General features: G+C 36.6%; 2 protein-coding genes across 2 annotated transcripts; one reads left to right on the forward strand and one right to left on the reverse strand.

Annotated features, from left to right (window-relative positions):
* Positions 1-95: 95 nt before the first annotated feature.
* LOC131772473 (ubiquitin carboxyl-terminal hydrolase 8) lies at positions 96-14,844 on the forward strand. Its single transcript, XM_059088370.2, has 17 exons — positions 96-282; positions 1,098-1,242; positions 1,730-1,815; positions 2,103-2,182; positions 3,064-3,109; positions 4,790-4,874; positions 5,477-5,525; positions 5,809-6,016; positions 6,277-6,547; positions 6,965-8,792; positions 8,989-9,176; positions 9,505-9,624; positions 9,934-10,050; positions 10,349-10,401; positions 11,101-11,190; positions 11,490-11,742; positions 12,881-14,844. The coding sequence occupies exons 1-17, from the start codon at positions 167-169 to the stop codon at positions 12,953-12,955; spliced, it is 3,810 nt and encodes a 1,269-aa protein (XP_058944353.2). The 5' UTR covers positions 96-166; the 3' UTR covers positions 12,956-14,844.
* A 143-nt stretch (positions 14,845-14,987) lies between these two features.
* LOC131772472 (guanidinoacetate N-methyltransferase A-like) lies at positions 14,988-17,715 on the reverse strand. The gene is made up of 3 exons (XM_059088368.2): positions 17,587-17,715; positions 16,749-17,123; positions 14,988-15,633 (listed from the first exon to the last, which is right to left on the reverse strand). Exons 2-3 carry the CDS (start codon positions 17,080-17,082, stop codon positions 15,266-15,268), a joined length of 702 nt encoding a protein of 233 aa, XP_058944351.1. The 5' UTR covers positions 17,083-17,123; positions 17,587-17,715; the 3' UTR covers positions 14,988-15,265.
* Positions 17,716-18,287: the final 572 nt, after the last annotated feature.

Consider the following 18,287-nt stretch of genomic DNA (forward strand, 5'->3'; position numbering starts at 1 on the left):
TGTTACTCTTTTTGGCTCGATAGAAAGTTCTTTTGGATTGGTGTGCTTGGAATCCAATCAAAATAGGGCTATTATATGCGATGACGTCATGAATTTCAAAATGGCTGCGGAAACATAGAAGTGAAAATTTGTAATGTTGATCTTGATGGCTACGTCTTAACCTGTCATGCCATCGTCAGAGAAAAAGAAAGTTAAGGACCTACACTTGGCTTCCAACTTGGAGGAACTGAACAAAATAGCTGATCCAGGCTTGCCCGTCGACAGAAATGCGAACCCTTCACCGTAAGCGTCATACTTCGTTATTACGTTGTCAAATTTCTCAGTTCCTGCTAAGCTCAAATCTTTCGCTTTCCGAAAATCTAGGGTCATGGCTTTGCCTATGATAACTTTAAACTTTTGATTAGGCAGCTAAAAATCGTCCAAGGTCGCCTCACCAATCCACTTTCTCATTGTCTACCAAACACTTATATGTTTATGTCGTGGTTCAATTTTATCCTCTGGTCAAATTTTATTTTCTTTTGTTTTTGGGAATTGAAATATATGATAATGAGTTTGAAACAAAGGAAAATAAAATTTGAACAAAGTATAAAATTGAACCACAACATCTACGTTACCCTGATGAGTGATCTGGTTTCGATTTGAATATAATTTTTAAAACGTAATTACTTCACCTTCACAAGGAAAATGTATCTATGCATAGAATCTACATTTTGGTTTTAGTTTTTATCAGAGAGCAGTAGTTGAAGTCCCATCTCCAAAGATGTACGATGTTCTAAAGATATAGAGACATAGATTAGTTTTAAGAAAGCACAAGTTTCTCCTTTGGGTGCAGAAATTTTCTTCTTTACCCTCCAATTTAAATTTTCACTGTTTCTGTTCAGCTCTCACTATAAGTTGCGTGCACTTTGCTTCTTAGTTTAAATTGAATCAAGGGTGAAAGTGAACGAAACAAGTTTGAATTGCTTAATTTTTAATTCTAGAGTGGTTCTTGAACAATGGAAATTGAAAATCAGCTAATCTGAAATCATTTCACTTGGGGGTAATAATTTAAACTACTGCAAATGTACCAAAACACCTGTTTCATGTTGCATATATAGATACATCAAATCAGCAGATAAAGTTTACCTGAAAGCTCAAGATAATGATCTGGAAGGTGACGAAGAGAGTGCATATGTATATTACATGCGTTATTTTAACATCATCTGCTTGATTAAAAAAAGCAGTAAATACTCAGACAACAAGGTGGGTAATGAGCAATGTCTTTAGTTAATTTATTACACCCTAGCATTAGCTTTTACAACTGTATTCTCCTCACCGTCCTCTATAGATTTCCTATGGTACTGAAAGGGAGAATTTGTTTAACAATCAGGGACTTCTTGAGTTGGTGATTTTTTCCTTTATTCTCATGACCTTTTCAATTGATTCAGGGGTGATACTGTAACAAGAAATTAGAAGCTAGTCATTCTTAGGGGTGACAAGGTTACTGTGTACCAAGGCTTTCCTTCAAGTGTTAGCAGATTAAAATGAAATGTTAATCTACAGTTACTGTTACTACATTTGAAAAATCATAATGGGAAACTGAGGAAATTACCTCAAGAAATGGGAGAGAAGGATTATTTTATTGTAAAGTTGTCTGCATGTACACTGTACATACAATGATATACTTCTTTGTATCATGGTTACATCTGACATACTGATAAGCCTATTTCTGGTGTGTTTGAATTCACAGAAGCATTATGATAATTTGTTGGGGAAAAACAAAACTATAAAGTCTATTGAGCGCGCGGAAGTTTTGCAAAAAAACCTCAAGAAAAGGTTGGTAGTTGGCATATAAGATGCAGAAATGCTCAATTAAGGTATAACAGTTCTCAAAAACAACTTCTTTACTTAATTTACAACAGTCCTCAAACCAAACCAACATTTTTTAGATACTTTAAGAACAATACATTGTAATTCATTGTAAAACAAAATTAAAATGATGTATTTGCTAAGATATTGTTCAACTAATCAGATTTGATTCAAGGTTTTGAAGTTACTACAAGTTACCTTTGTATTGTTGCCAAAGGAACTATCACTAAACCTTTGAAAATCTGTTTCTTCAGGTATGAGAAGCTAAAAGATCAAAAGGAAGCTGAGGCAAAAGCGCAGGAAGAAGCAAAGCAAAAGGAAGAGGAAGACAAAAGTAAAATAAAATGAACACTCCTAGACATCTTTAACTAGTTTGGACAATTCTCCAGAGAGATGTTCATGATGTTTTTTTGTCCCTCTCTCTCTCAATAATGTTGTTGTTTGTTAGTGTATCTCTGTCACTCCTCAGATTTCAGGGTATTGAAGGTTGTAGGTGACTCAACAAGTGTGTCTTAGTGTGTAGCTTAAGTTTCATCATGGTGATTTTATGTATTGTGTATGGCCCATATAGTTATTCATGCACACTATTCATAACTGGATGATATAATTTGTCATTGTTAAATAATTTTAAAATTTTTTTTGTGAGTATGTGGTTACATGTACTGTCTCAACTCCGGTATATACAATAAGTTACAAAATTGTTGACAAATTGCCAAAAGTTGAATTATTATCACTTTAAAATAGCACATTTATTTCATCCCCAATATCCTTACTTTAAACCCTTCTTCTCATGTACAATGGTGCACCTTGTTTTCTGTGATTCTGTAATAGCACAAATTTGAGGAGTGGAAGAGGCAAAGCTAACAGTGCTTCAATTTAAATTTCATTTATAAATACCTCCCTTAACTTGGCTACATGGATTTTATGTACCAAATACCTGTAATTTTTTTGCTGATTGGAGGTTGTCTCCCCTTGGAATTTCTTTAACTTTTTCCCTCTTAATGGTTTAATTTATAATCCAGTTGAATTTCATCTTTTACAAAATATGCTTTTAAAACAAACTTTGGAATGTAACACAAAATCATATCTTGAATGAATAAGCCTTATTACTAGATTACAAATTAAGGTGTCCCACAGTCTTTTGAATTATTTAAGAAGAAGATCACATTATCCTTTAATAGTAATGATTTGAGTTTTTCTTTGTTTGGTTTGTAGAAAAATTAGCTGCATCAAGGGCAAGGAATGGAAAGGGAACAGACAGGTAAACAACTAAAACATGATCTTGAATCATGAATGACATGCACAAGAAGATGTCAATTTACCGTATCATTCTGTTCATATGTATATGAATCCCAAAAATGTCAGTTTGCTTTGGACATTAGTGAACTAAATTTGATGTACTATTTCAAAAACAAGTGCGAGGGTTTCATCAGGTTTCCAAATGTGAGAAAACATTTGAAACCACACGGTTGCAGGCCGAGCGGTTTTGTTGTTTTCAAGTGTTTGGAAACCTGATGAAACCTGAAGCATGAGTTTTTGAAATGACTTTTCCAGAGAAACAATACAAAATTATGCAGTGTTTTGTTTTTCCCATTTTTCTTTAAAATGCCTTGTATGTGTGATTTGTTGTATTCAGTCAGCATTCGTTGTGTTTGTGAGCTTTTGTTTTTAATTATCCAATAGTTTTTTGTTGCACCAAATTTGTATTCCAAAAGCATTGTGAACTTGAAGTGATTTACATGTTGTTTTTGCCATGGACAAAGGAAGGTTTCGCTTCCCAAAAACGATCGAGGAAGAAAAACTTTGCTTAGAGAGAGTGGTACCGAAGTCTATCAAATATAAAATAAGTGGGCAGTAGGCATTTTTGAGGATTAGCAATGAGTGCAAAGTGTCAAGTTTCCAATAGTCGAAGTTGGTGGAGTTTTTAAAGAGTATGAATTGGACAAAGTTCAGCCGCTTACTCAGCCCATAACAGAGATGGATGCATTGATGCTCAACTATTGGTTATCCAAATTTGTTCAAGAGTTGGCAAAGTGTTCCAAAGATCTGTACCCCCTCAAAAAAATTGTACCAGATTGTCTGCAGCATTTTCTGATTCATGCAGATTAAGAACAATTTTATCACTACTGATGAAAATGTGATGAAACACTAATGATGAAAATGTGATGAAACACTAGTTATTTTAAGCTGGTGTTTCATTGAGTTTCAAAGTCTTCCACCTGACCTGAATGGGGCTCTCTGGTTGGCTTATAAGGTCATGAATTATTAATGAGTTTGAGAATAAGTTTTGAAAACATTCTGATAGAAATACTAGGGACTTGTACTGACAGTTGTATGGGAGACTTGGTGACTTATTTGTTAGTGCTAGTGCGCTGGACTCTAGGTCAAGAGGTCTGGATTTGAGACCTGGCTGGGTTGTTGTGTTGTGTTCCTGGGAACAGAACTTTACTTTCACAGTGCCTGTCACCACCCAGGAGTGTAATTGGATACTGGGGCATCATGAGGGAAGCCTGATGAAATGCAGGGGGTAACCTTGTGATGGACTTACAGCCCATCTGGGAGGGAGTAGTAAAACTCCCAGTCACTTCATTCCATCACAACTTCAATAAGATCTGGCTAGATAAGCCACTTGGCTCCAGTACAGACTTAACCTACCTTTCCTGTATAAAGTTATTCTTAATGGACTATATAAAGTGGAAATTAGGGACTCTCCATGAAATAGAAGGAATCCTTTCTCTAATAAACACTTTTTTAAAACTGAAATTTCATTTTTTTAAATCTAGATTCTCATACATATTGACATTTACACTTTTTACATCTGTTGAATGGTTTACTCTCCCAGATAAGCATTGTAAATAAATTGTAGAATGTCAAATACCATGACACAGTGATACTTTAAGTTCTTCAGGAGGGTTTATTTTCTGTTTGATTACTTTGTTAGTGACAGTGGCTTTGAGAGTGATGTTGATTCTCTCCAAAATGGAAATGGCATAAGCTCTTCCTCTGATGTTTATAACAAGCTTCAGGTGTGAACATTCGTGCATGTGTAGAAGTGATGTTTCTGTCTTCTTCTTTCATCTATTAAGACTTCTAAGCTTATCAGCTAAAGTGTTTTTTCAATCAATGTTACACCAACTTCTATTGTTTAATATACAAGGAAATGTATGGCAGTCAGTCAGGAGGATTTCTAGTTGGATCTCTGGAGTTTAGGACTTGGGAGATTAAATCTGGCTGGTACAATAAAGGAAAAGATGAATTCAGTGTATTTTATGCTACAATATGAGCCACTCTGAAGAGTTCTATCATTTGATTGTATTAACAAAAAAAACATTTGAGAGGCTCTTCAAGTTAATTATAAGTGGATTTGAATAGTAAAGTATTAGTATCACAATTACAAGATTATCAGTAGACCTGCAGCTTTCAAATATGTTAGTTTTAAAATTGTGTGCAGTATTTAGGATCAAAATTTCTTTGCCAATCATGAGTGGGGGAATTATGATTGAAAGAAGGGGAAATGTTAATGTGTGAAGGTAAAGGCTGTTGAAAAGAATATGATTGGTTAGGAGACAAAGTTTTCATCCACTTGTGGAATTATATAATCTTCATAAAGTGTGCCTTTTAACTTCAGGTCAACCATAATTCTATTCTTACTCCAAAAACAACTGAAAATGACAGTGGTAAGTTTTACAATTTCATGAAAGATTCACCTTAAACATTTGTATATTTTAGGTAACAGGGAATTCAAAATTTGAGCAATGTAAGAATTTGCAAATTGGAAATGAGACGTAATACATGTATGTCTAAGTTTATGCGAATCTTATGCTTCTTTAGATCAGTAAAGATGGTAAATGAATGTCTTTTCTGGAAGAGATTCATGAGAGAGTCAGGCACCCCTTACAATAATTATTGGTTGTTTAACTTGAATGCTGGTGGCATGCATTTCATTGGTTTTTCTTTTAGGTGCACTTATAAGTGGAGTGGAGTCTCCTACCTCATCACTTGTCTCAGATGGTGTGAAGTTTATATCAGCACAAGAACTGTACAAGCGCATAAAAGATTCTGAGTTCAAAATTCTGATCCTTGATTGTCGACCCTATGCCAAGTTTGCTGAAAATCGGATCCAGTGTTCTTGTTGTATTAATATTCCTGCTGAATTGCTGGATCAAGGGTATGAAACATATATTGTTATTATTCTCACTGGAATGGTTGTATCCAAATTGAACAATTAGTTGTCAGATCTATTTCTCAGCAAGTTCCAAACTAAAGTTAATGTTGGTGAAGTTTTGATAATTACCGGTAAGCCAATTTGTGGTAGGTATTGTTATAGAGTAACATTGCAGAAGGTTTTGGTAAGTGCTATGTTTTATTAGTGAGAGAGTTAAAGTATAACGACTGTTTGAGTTGAATTAAATCAATTTTTTTTTCAAGGGTTTCAGTTGGCAGCATAGAGAGAAGACTGCCAGAACGAACAAGAAAGACTTGGAACAGGAGAGGAGAAAAAGAGCTTGTTATTTTAATGGATGAATCGACCAAGTTTTCAGAGATAACCCCGGAATGCAGAATTCAGAGGCTCAAAGATGTGATATTCACCTATGACTCCTACAGCTCATTGAAACATGAACCTGTATTTCTTGATGGTGGATTTCATAGCTGGCTTTGGCACTATCCATCACTGGCCATGAAACCAGAATTACCAACGGTATTTTGGAAATTCTCTGATTTTGACTTACTTGACTGACTCGAGAATAAATAGCTTGAGACATGTCATGGAGAGGATACTTACCAATAACTCTAAAACTTCATTTTACCTCTGCTTACTCATATTCATTGTGAATAAATGCAGTTTTGACCATTGAGGGTGCTTTATGACTCTGAGCCCTTGTTAGACATGATTTATTGGCCAGGGACAGATGGTGTGTTTTGCCTGGGTAAAGAAAGCATTGAAATTAATTTCGTAGAAATACCATAAATTTGTCTTTAAATGTTAGTTTTACTATCATGAGGCAAATGGTCTTAATTTGATAAATAGCACACTAGAAGGCAGAAGGTTCCAGTTAAATAAATGCACTTTTACATGTTAATTAGTCTAATATGTGCTGTTCTTTACTCTTACTAGGTAAGGACACAACCTAAAGCTGTAAATTCTGTGGATTTGTCATCTTTAGACTATCCTGAACTACCTGAAGATAAGACATTAACCCCTCAGTCTACTGTGACTGATCCTACATCCAGCGCTTTGCAGTATCCTGGTGTCCCAATTGTCAACCTTCAAAATATGCAAGGTCCAAAAGGCAGTACTGAACAAAACAAACCACCCTCCCCAACACAAGCAGAATTCAATTCTAATGTACCACTATCAGGACAACCTGGAGAGACTCCATCAGGAGCAGCTTGGAATCATGGTCCAGGAGCAAAGTCTAAGCAACTAGGAATTCATCCTGTAGTTCCTCCTTCACAACCTCCCAATGACACTCAATTGCCAAGACCTGCTGATGCAGGTCCTCCCCAAGATAAAGCTCCAAAACAAGAACCAGTGAAGTTGCCACCAACACAATCTGTTGCTTCATCTGAAGGTTTGCCACTTCCCTCAGCAGGACCACAGTCATATATGGGAGTAGCTCCTCAGGCAGTTGTTCCATCTTCAGCAGATTTGAGGGCAACAGGCCCTGTGCCAAAAACAATGGTACCCCATCCATCAAGTCAACCTATTTTTCAGCCCAATATTCCTACTACTGCTCCCAAAACAGTGCCAAGTACCCAGCCATCTTCTCAGTCAAGTGCAACTGTTACAAAGCCATTTCCACAGTCAAGTGTGCCATTCACAGGCTCTTCAAATACACTGTCTGCTCAGTCAGGACCCCCCAACACAAAATCTACCCTACAGCCCAGTGTATCTATTCCTGGCACCCAGCCTTCCAGTGTGAACTCTACTTCCTCTCAAGTAATGCCTTTGGCTTCTGTGAAAGTGACTCCAGCAGTATCAACTTCATCCTCCCCACAAGGCTCAGGTTTTGTTTCTCCACCCTACCCTGACAATGTGTCACAGCAAGTAACACAAAGGGTACAACCACAAAATCAACCACCTGTTGCTCCATCAGTGAGTCAGGTGCCGCATATTGGCAGGCAAGATCCTGATGGGTCATCTATTCCCATATCACAAAGTCATCAAGTAATCACAACTTCTATCTCAGGAGCAGATACAAGGAATACAAATTTTACTGCTGTGAAACCTAGTGCAGCACCTCAATCAGGAAGCCCACAGCATTTCGTGCAAGGACCTGTCCAGAATGGGGCTAGTAAACCAACCACAACTGTTGGTAAAGACTCTGAATCCCCAGCTCTGCCAAAGAATTCAGACTCTGCTCAAAAACCTGATAGCCGGCCAAGTAACTTTGTCACCACACCAGGACTACCACATGGATGGGAAAAGGTTACTGATGATGGAAACAGAACTTACTACAAAGATCATAATACACAAACAACACATTGGAATCCACCAACAACTGGAAAAGCATATGTTACGCCACAGTCTGGTGCACAAAGGCAGCAGCAGTCTCCAGTGAAAAGACAGTCTTCAGTAGAAAGGCCAAAATTGCACAGATCTAATTCTTCACCAAATCTTGCTAAGGTCAAAGATCAAGGCTCTTCTGGTCCCAAGAAGCCAATAATTGATCGCTTATCAAAACCAGATTCTGGACAAAAGGGACCTGCAAGGCCAGTTGTGAACCGCGTTGCCAAACCTTTGTCTGCCAATCAGCTTGATAGTTTTAATCCAAGCTATGGTGGTCCAGGAATAGGGTTAACTGGACTACGTAATCTGGGAAATACCTGTTATATGAATTCTGTGGTGCAATGCTTAAGCAGTGTGGCACCGTTGGCAACATATTTCATTTCTGGAGTATTCAGGGAAGACATTAATAGGAGTAATCGAGATGGAACAAAGGGTAGGTAGATTTCATGAATAATTCTTTTAATTTAAATTTATAATTTTGATTTTTTTGTAGTGTTTTTTTCTATGTGTTTTGGCTCTCAATAACATCAAGAATTACTTTTCATTTGAAAATCAGCTTTTGAGATATCAGAGTGTTTGGAGTGCTTCTTAATTTTAGCTCAAACTCTTGACTTCACATCTATTTTCAGGAGAACTTGTTGAAAGCTTCTCAGTTCTTGTCAGAGTCTTGCATTCTGGGCAGTATAAATGTGTTTCTGCAATAGAATTTAAACGGACAGTTGGAAAGTTCAAGTCACAGTTCTCAGGGTATGACCAACAAGATTCTCAAGAACTCCTAGCCTTCTTAATGGATGGTTTGCAGGAAGATCTAAACAAGGTACTGCAGGTGTCTGAAGTCTTGTCTTCTGAGAACACCTTGATGCTAATTTTATTGAAAAAATGCAAGATGTTTTAATGGCCTGTTATTAACACAGTTAAGTAATTTGTCTTGCAAGGTTTTTGGCTTGTGTTTTTGAACACAAGCAACAAGGGATGAGTAAGGAAATGAATGGATAATGGGAAATAAGCTGTTCTCATCCCATCTTGAGCTAAATGTTTCTTTCAGCCCTGCTACTAGTGTTTTGAAAGCAAGATGACACAAAGTACACCCAATGTTTCTCATAATGTGGTTTGTCAGATTATTCCATCATATTTTTGTCTCCTAGGTGAAAAACAAACCTTATCTTAGAGCACCTGCTGATGACTTAGATCCCCAGACAGCTGCTACTATGGCTTGGGAAAACCACAAGAAGAGGAATGAGTCAATTATGGTGGAGTTGTTTGATGTAAGATAACATCACTACTGACAGTACTATTCATTTTGATATTATGTTTAATAATAATATATAGGATTGTTTACGAGTAAAACTGGGAAAAAAAGTTTTGTAAGTTTTAAGTTTTAGTACTGAGTTATGAGTGGGTACACTGTTATTCAAGTAGATACCGGTAATCCAATTACAATAGAGCATAGTTTGATGGCAAATTTTACAAATATTTGCTTCAACAAGATTTCCCAACTTCTGTTAACCAAACTGAATCATTAAATGTTGCATAACATCGCAAAGCAACTAGATTGCTATGTTTTGCATTTTCAGGGCCTCTTCATGTCGACTGTACGCTGCATGGTTTGCTCCAAAGAATCCAGAACTTTTGATTCTTTCTCCAACCTCACTCTTCCACTGCCTCCTAACAAGAGTCATTGTTCACTTGAGGTATTCTCACAACTTAAGAAATAGAGAAGAATATCTATGTGCAAAAAATATCCATGACTTGTTTTTTGTGAAGTTATTCTTTGATCTGTGGAATAAGCATCATCTGAATAAACAAATTATGTTCAAGAAAATGGCCCTGCATGTGCTTGAGGCTAAATGGCAGTTTTTTTTATCATATGACAGTTTTATTATCATATGGTGATAATTGTAATGTGTGCCCACTGAGTCATCTCAGGTATCACCATATGGTAGGTTTTAGTCCAGTAATTAGAACTATTTTATATTATTATGATTTTAGGATTGTCTCACTTTGTTCACCAAACCTGAGAAAATGGCAGGGGATGACAAGTGGTAAGACAGTATAAAAGTTTTTCTTTCTGATTACATTTTTTTTTGTGAAAGTGGGTTGGTCAGTAAGGCCAAGAAAGAAGTAAATAAAAAGCTTTTGTACTGGAAAAACCTTGATGCATGTGTTCGCTTGATAATTGTCTTGAATTCCTAACCCAAGCATCTGATTTCATATCCAGGTATTACAAGTTGGGTTTCTAGTTAGTTAACGTAATATAACTTTTACTTCGAAAAAGCCTTGTGTGTTCTAAATCCTAAAATATTTTAATATTTAAAACATTGAGGTCTAATCCTCTAACAGCAGGCCAGAAAGTTAGGTGTAAATAATTTCCTTCTAAAATAAAGTTCTGATTACCTTGTTTTAAATTAAGGGTGGGTTCTAAATTTAAAAAACTGTTACAAATTTCTTTTAGGCCATGCAATGATGAAAAAGAAGGATAATGCTCATTGTTGCTGCATGAATAAATGGCTTTACTCATATGTTGTTGTGACATTTCTTATGATATAATCATGAAAGTCCTTTTGATATGAGCAAGGGGTTAAATTTATACATAACCATGTATTTACAGTAGATTACATTTGTGAGAAGTTTAGTCATTTACATCAGGTACTCTTTAAGGGATTGTGCTGGGAGGGGGGGGGGTGTCCTTTTTTATTGCTGATTCTTGAAGAAATATTAATTAATGTTTATTTTCTTGTTAGGTTTTGTCCAAAGTGTCAACAAAGAAGGGAAGCCAGTAAAAAAATCCAGATCTGGAAGCTTCCAAGAATTCTTGTGGTCCACCTGAAAAGGTAACTTTGATTATTGCCTGCAGAGAGGGTGGCTTAAGTCTTCTTGACCAACCACAAAGCATTGCAAATCAAAACAATGCATTTATGGATTACTTTCAATGCTAAATTTGAAATTTCTCTGTTTTTTATCATTTTCAATTTGCCATTAAATCATTTCTTGATCTATTATATCTTAAATTCTGCCAAGAGAGTATTATAAGAAAGTGTTCATAGTTTGATGGTTTCTGCTACTTCAGTCTGTAATATTTCAAATTAAATTTTGGCTGATGTTGTCATTTGTTTGGTTAATTTTTTTGAAGATTTCAGTATGAAGGAATGTGGCGTCAAAAGCTCCAGACAGGCGTGAAATTCCCCATGACTGAACTGGACATGTCTGCCTTTGTTGTGGGTCCCAAGTCTGCTGCACGTCCTTACAACTTATTTGCAGTATCCAATCATTATGGAACCATGCATGGGGGCCATTACACTGCATTTGCAAAGAATGTTTATGATAAAAAATGGTACAAGTTTGATGACCAATATGTAACTGAGATGTCTCCTCGAGATGTTGTGGTATGTCTTCCTCTTGTTATCTTTTATTGATTTGTTTAAGGTGCTATAAACTGTGCTTCATATTAATAACTGAACAACCTTCAACAGCATTCTAAGCTTGATTAATCTTAGTCACATGAGAAGGTTAAGGCATAAAATGACTGAAAGGTTTTTTGTTCTTTTTTGCTACCAACATGTTGCTTGAGAAAAGGTGTAAAAAAAAACACATTTTAAGGGTACTCTCTATATGGATAAGCAATGAAAACCTACATTTGTGGAAAAAACCTCTAGAGACAATTTGTTCATGGGAATATGATTGCTTCAGTTCTTAAAATCTTAACCCTTCAACTCCCAAGATCTGATTGTTGATTCTCCCCTCTAGCTGCTACACATATCGTTTTAAATTAGTTATGAGAATTTGGTTTAAGATTAAGATGTCAACTTTTACCTGACAAGTTTGAATATTCTCATTACCTGTTAGTTGGATAATGTAAGGATATTGTGGGGAGAAGTTTCATGTTGATCACTTCTGGGAGTTAAAGGGTTGATGCCTGAATTAAATGAAACACCCTTCTCTCCCACCTCTCTAGTCAGTGTTGCTGTATTTTTGTTACCAAGTTATGTTTACAGAGAAATATGTTACATTGTTGTAGAGAGTGCTGCTGCTCATCATGGTTTTAAAGATAAATGTTTGATCAGTTGCCTGACGATGTAAAATGTCAGGCGAATAAATCATGTATTGATTGCAACATTTCCACAGCTACAACATGGAAACAGGAAACATGGGTGGGAAAATGAACAATACACAAGCATTGATCAAAAATCTTTCCTAAATAATTTTTTTTTTCCTTAGAACAGTAGGTTGAAACAGTGAAATAGATACAAATTTATATTTTTTCACTCATAAAGATTAGAGAAAAAAAAGAAAAAGAGAAACAAACTGCCAAACAATGGCCATAGAGAACTACAAAATGAATTCATGACAAAAATTATCAACTATCTGCAAAAGCAGCCTTGAACCTTTTGGTTGTTTTCAACTTGCACTTTTTATGTTAGTAGGAGCAGTTATATTCTCTAGTTTTAAATCTAAAGTGATTGTTTTTAAATCATATGCCCTTTTGAACTTCATACTAACAAGACTAGTGTATTTCCTTTTCAGACACCAGCTGGTTATCTTCTGTTCTATGCATCATTTGGTTTCCAACCTCCAAATCTCCTCAGTTTCAAATCTTGAAATAAGTCAGTACACTGGACATTTTTTATAGCAATAAATTAGCAAGAAGCATGACTGTTTAGTAGTCTAGTTCAATTTGTTATCACATAAGTAAATTAAAATCGTGTATAGATAACTGAGTATAAAACATAGGTTTGTTAATATTAATTAGATGTTATAGTTTTAACCAGATGGTGGAGCATTATGCATGCTCTCAAATCTTGAAATTTAAAGGCATTAGCAAAGAAAGCTAACTTTGCAGATCATGTTGATTAATTTTAATTATATAATAAGCTCAGTTATGCACACATTCTGATTGGTTCTCACTTTTTTCCGTATATTTTTTTAAAGACTAACAAAATTGCACGAGCCCGTAGGGCGAGTGCAATTTGTGGTCTTTGAAAAAATTAACAAGTGCTTGTTTATTCCAAATTGCACGAGAAAAATGTGATTACGTGTTAAAAATATACATGGAAAAATACGAGATGGCTTATCCTACTTAAACATAAGCAAAGCGCGCACGTCAAGTGCAAAGATAATTTATTCAAACCTCGCGTTCGGTCAAAACAACCGCGTACGATCAAAACAATAATAAATTATGCAATGATATCTTCACATCTTTAAGATGCAAAAAAGTTCAAAGTCCGGCTAAACAGTTCAAGGAATTGTTCAGTCTGTGTCGGAATCACTTTCGATGAAATGGAATCGTCGTTTCCCAGGTTTAACCATGTTTGTTTTTTAATTTCGGCGTGTGATCGCTCGAGCAAAGTGTAAAGCTGGGTCGGCTCGTGTAATTTTCGATTTCCTCGGCAATTCCCTTCTCTAAACACCACTTTTTCCAAAACGACAACCAAAAAGCAGTGCTTTTTACAATGTTTTCGTTGTTTAAGCTGTTTTTCAGCTGCGGTGGCGAAAGAAATCCTACTTAAAACATTTCCATTGTTTCGCTCGCAAATTTTCAAATTTTGTTGCAACATCCAAGGCTCGCATTTGATTGGCTATCTGTGAGTTTCTTTGATTATTGACCAATAATGATTTGATAATTAACCCTCTTCTGCACTGAATTAACTCTCTACTGCTTTGAATTACCTGAAAACTGCATTTATCTTAACCAATCAGAACTAAGTAATTTTTCCATGTATATTATTAGTTCAGTAATAGATCACAGAGGACGTCAAAATGTGGTAAGAACATCAGTGACACACTTGGCTGCGCCTCGTGTGCCACTTTTTTGTTCTTACCACATTTTGACATCATCTGTGATCTATTACTGAACAGACACACAGAAACTTGGAATCTATTTGTTAAATTTACCCACTACTGCCTACAGTATTGTGTATAAAAAGCTATATTAACCCCAAACGAAAACTTTCTAGTTATTGATTTTCATTTTTCCTTGTTTTCCTAAATATAATTTTTGCAGTACTGAAAGACTGCCCTTTTACCATTATTTTTTTATATTTCATGTAGACATATAATGCAGAGGTTAGTAGGTTAGATCTAACATTAGTTTTATCCAGCATAGTTAACTAAGGAGAAGATAAAAGTGCTAAGCAAAGTAAAGGTTAGCCGTCAATTTTTGATGTTTCTTGAGTTGGGGGATGATGCGCTGAAGGTAAGCTACAGGCTGAACTTGTCCCCCAAAGGATGCTTAAGTGCTTGCTTCTTCTTGTTTGCCTGATCAGTCCTATGGGTCTTCGATTTAAGGACCTTAGATAAATTTTTTCATGGGATAAATCAGTCAATCCCCATTACCTTAGGGTTTGTGTTTGGGTAAATCTCTGATGTATTTGGTGTAAGCAAGGCAGCTGTACAGGTTTCTGTTTTCTCCAAATAGTTTTGATTATCATTGATGATTATGGAAGTAACATGTAAGGATGATGGAATTAAAGGTACTTGTACATGAGGAATTGATTTGGTGTTTTCATCCCGCAAGATAGTTATTAAGTTGGGATTCACTTGTAGTGGTAGTCAGATACCTTTTTGGGGTCTTAAAGATATTTCAGCAGAGTGGTCTAAAAGGGTGGCAAATCATGTCAAGTCAATAGTAACATTCTCTTAACCTTATTTTAATACTTAACTCTTAACCTTATTTTAATACTTAACAAAAATAGGAGCAATAATATTCCTATTGTTGTAGTAACATCAACCAAGAGCCACAAAAACATTTATAACTTCCCCTGACAATAATCTGTTCCTCTAGAAATTCATTAGAAATGAAATGGATGCTGCATATCACTTGCATAAATATTAGATTTACAGTTCATAATAAAATGTGTCAAGTACACCCTAAAAAATTCATGGAAATGAGCTAAAGACTTTAAGCCAGTTTCACTTCTTAATGATTGTGGGAGCAATCATTTCCCTGTTGCTATAGTAGCGACAATCTGGTGCCACATCAACCTCTATGACTTCAGTTGATATGTGTTCTCTAAGGAACCCACATGTGAGTAACTCTGGAACTTGTGTCTCCTCAAACATCTTTTCGATATCATTGTATTTTGTCTTTAACAATTCACCCCATGAAGTCAGGTTGCAGTATGTCAGAACTCCACCTGGCTTCAGAAGTCTGAAGGCATGGTCTTTGATAAAATTAAACTGATGTGTGTGCCATGTTTCTTCTGACAAGGGGTATGTATCATACATAATGCCATCAAATGAACCATTGGGTAAGGCAGGAACAACATCTTCCCACAAGCCTATAAACAGCATCATTAATTTTAGTACAAAAATAAACATTTGGTAGACCCTACTAACTCAAATAGCAAGAAAAAGATGAAAAATGGTTTGAGTCAGTGGAAGTCAGGAGGGGAAGGGGGAACCTTGAGTTATTGGAGAAGTTTTGAACTCAAATTATCTCATTAACTTTGGTAAGGAATGATATTTTTGCTTCTCTTACCCCTTACAAAATCTGAATCAACAGTGGTTTTGGGAAACTTAGTCTGTTTTATAGGAGCTTATTGATAACAACATTAGTTTGGAAAGTGAAGTCAAATGTCTAATAAATGGAACCTGTAAAATTGGCTATTTCCTGACACTTAGATGTTCGTCGACTGACGTTTTCATTTAAAGTACGAGTTACGATGTTAAATTTGTGCTAAGGGAATGTAAAATTAGTTGTTGTCAACAGGGACTTCGAGTTAACCGGGTTCGAGTTTGCTGATAGAAATGGGGTCAAATTCAAGGAAAATCGGATCTTGCTCGAGTCAACCAGTTTCGAGTCAGCAGTAGGGTTCTAATGTACAAAATACACGAAGTACAAAGTGTCTGCAATTCAACCTCTCCTTTCATTAAAAAAAGAAAAAAAATTGAGTTAAATGGATGAGTAAGTTTACACCTGATTGCAGCGCTGTGAGGCATGTAGCCAGCAACCACATACGCCATTAACGAGAGGTTTACGTTTTTCTGGTCCTCTGCGTTTGTAGGCTCAATATGCATTGAGAGTTTTGGAAATGTTTCCCATTGTAAGTTCCTTAGAGCTCGTCTTGGTAAAATTTCCGCACAGCCCCATACTTCATTATACATTCAGTTCTTGAATAGAGAAAACAATGACTAAAACAATGCATAGCCATTGGGAAAACAGATTTGTTTTACAATAGTATGGGGCTGTGCGGAAATTCTACCCTCGTCTTTGTGAGCAAAATGCTTGGTTTTACTTTAAACAATTGTTTACTTTCTTCTTACAGGGCACGATGTAGCACCATTTCAAAAATTTAGGTGTATTTTACATTCAAAATTTCATCCCACAACAATGCCTGCAACTTGGAATGAATTCTTAGATCTGCATGACATCATACCGTACTAAATAACTTGCCTTTCAACGCAGTTACTTTCCTTTCAGCTACTTGGGCAAATTTCTCCAGCCGTTTAAAGACGTTATCATTGCATTCAACGATAACATGCTCGTCTATGGGAAAAGTCTGGATTTTCGTCGCTGAAATCGCCATTCCAAAGCCGAGCTCAAGTACCCGTCCACCTTTCGACGCAGCTATTGAAGCCAGTTTATGCATATAAGGGGTTTCCCATCTTTCCATGACAGGTTTCCCCATGATTTCCAAATGCTCGTCTGCTTCATCATAATCTGCTGCAGCATCTCCCCACGATGGTTTACAGTTTTCACCCACACCGAAAATTTGAGCTGCGGCCATTTCTCCCGCATGTGTTAGATCTCGCGCTGGGTCGCGCGTGGCTAGAAAGAGGAAAGGTTAATCTAGATCTTGAGATCGTTTTGGCTCCTTGTCAGCGGTCTGGTCGCTGACCTAACAAGGAGCTAAAATGGGCGGCCGTCACCGCAAAAAATACAGGCATAATAAATGGATTGTAATAAACAGAAATGGTCTAATGGTCTTTTGGAGAACGGTTTATCATTTCTCAAGAGATTTATTTAAAATACAAATGGGTTTAGTTGCCTTTAGTGAATTGAAATATTCAAACAAAAAATGGTTTATACTGTGAAGCCACCTTTGTTGAACTGATTCAATAAAAACACGATTGGCCAAGTGTTAACTGAAATGGGTCAGTGTCAAAATGACAAACGGTTCAGCTGACTGTACTTTGGTTCAGTGACTTGACACAAACGGTTCAGAGTCGAGTGAAATGGCAAATGGTTAATCGTAAGCCGCAAAGGCTTAGCATTGTATCAATCTACTCACCGTAAAATGAAATGGTTTAGCGTGACCACAAAAGGTTTAGTACAAACCGAAATGGTTTAGTGTTACAGCAGTTGGTTTACGCCGCCGAAAATACGAAAGTAGAATGGACACGTCAAGCTTGAAATGAAACAGTCTATGTGGGGTCTTACGTCATAACCCTATAGTTTTCATAGTTTTTAGGCGCCCTTTATGCGGGTATCAGCGGCCATCCCGAGGGGTCGACCCCCGTGCAACACAAGGGCAACCCACGGGCTTAGCAGGGGATTTGTAGCAAAGGCATGCCCCGCACGCGGGGCATTAGAGCGCTTTTGCGTTTTTGGCAAAATACCCCAGGGCCATACCCACGGGATTTGCACGTAATCTGCTGTCTCAGCGTTCATCGGTTTTCAGCTGTGTACCATGGTCAAGTATTGTGCTGTTGCTCTGTGCCGTAATGGGAGTAAGAAACGACCTGATCTCAGTTATTTTTGCTTTCCTACAAGGCCCAATGAGCGTAAGAAGTGGGAGGTTTTCTGTAAGCGAGCGGATAAAAAATTCAAGACACTCGGCGATCCAAGAATCTGTTCATTGCATTTTAAGGAAAGCGACATCGAGATTTCAATTTCGTACGGTTAGTTCGCATTCGAAGCGTCTTGCCGATAGGAAGAGACAGTGTGATAACAACCGCAAGCCAAGAAAGTTTGCCCCAGAAAGCTCGAATT

This window comes from Pocillopora verrucosa, chromosome 1 (genome assembly GCF_036669915.1).
Source record: "Pocillopora verrucosa isolate sample1 chromosome 1, ASM3666991v2, whole genome shotgun sequence".
Classification (NCBI taxonomy): Eukaryota; Metazoa; Cnidaria; class Anthozoa; order Scleractinia; family Pocilloporidae; genus Pocillopora; species Pocillopora verrucosa.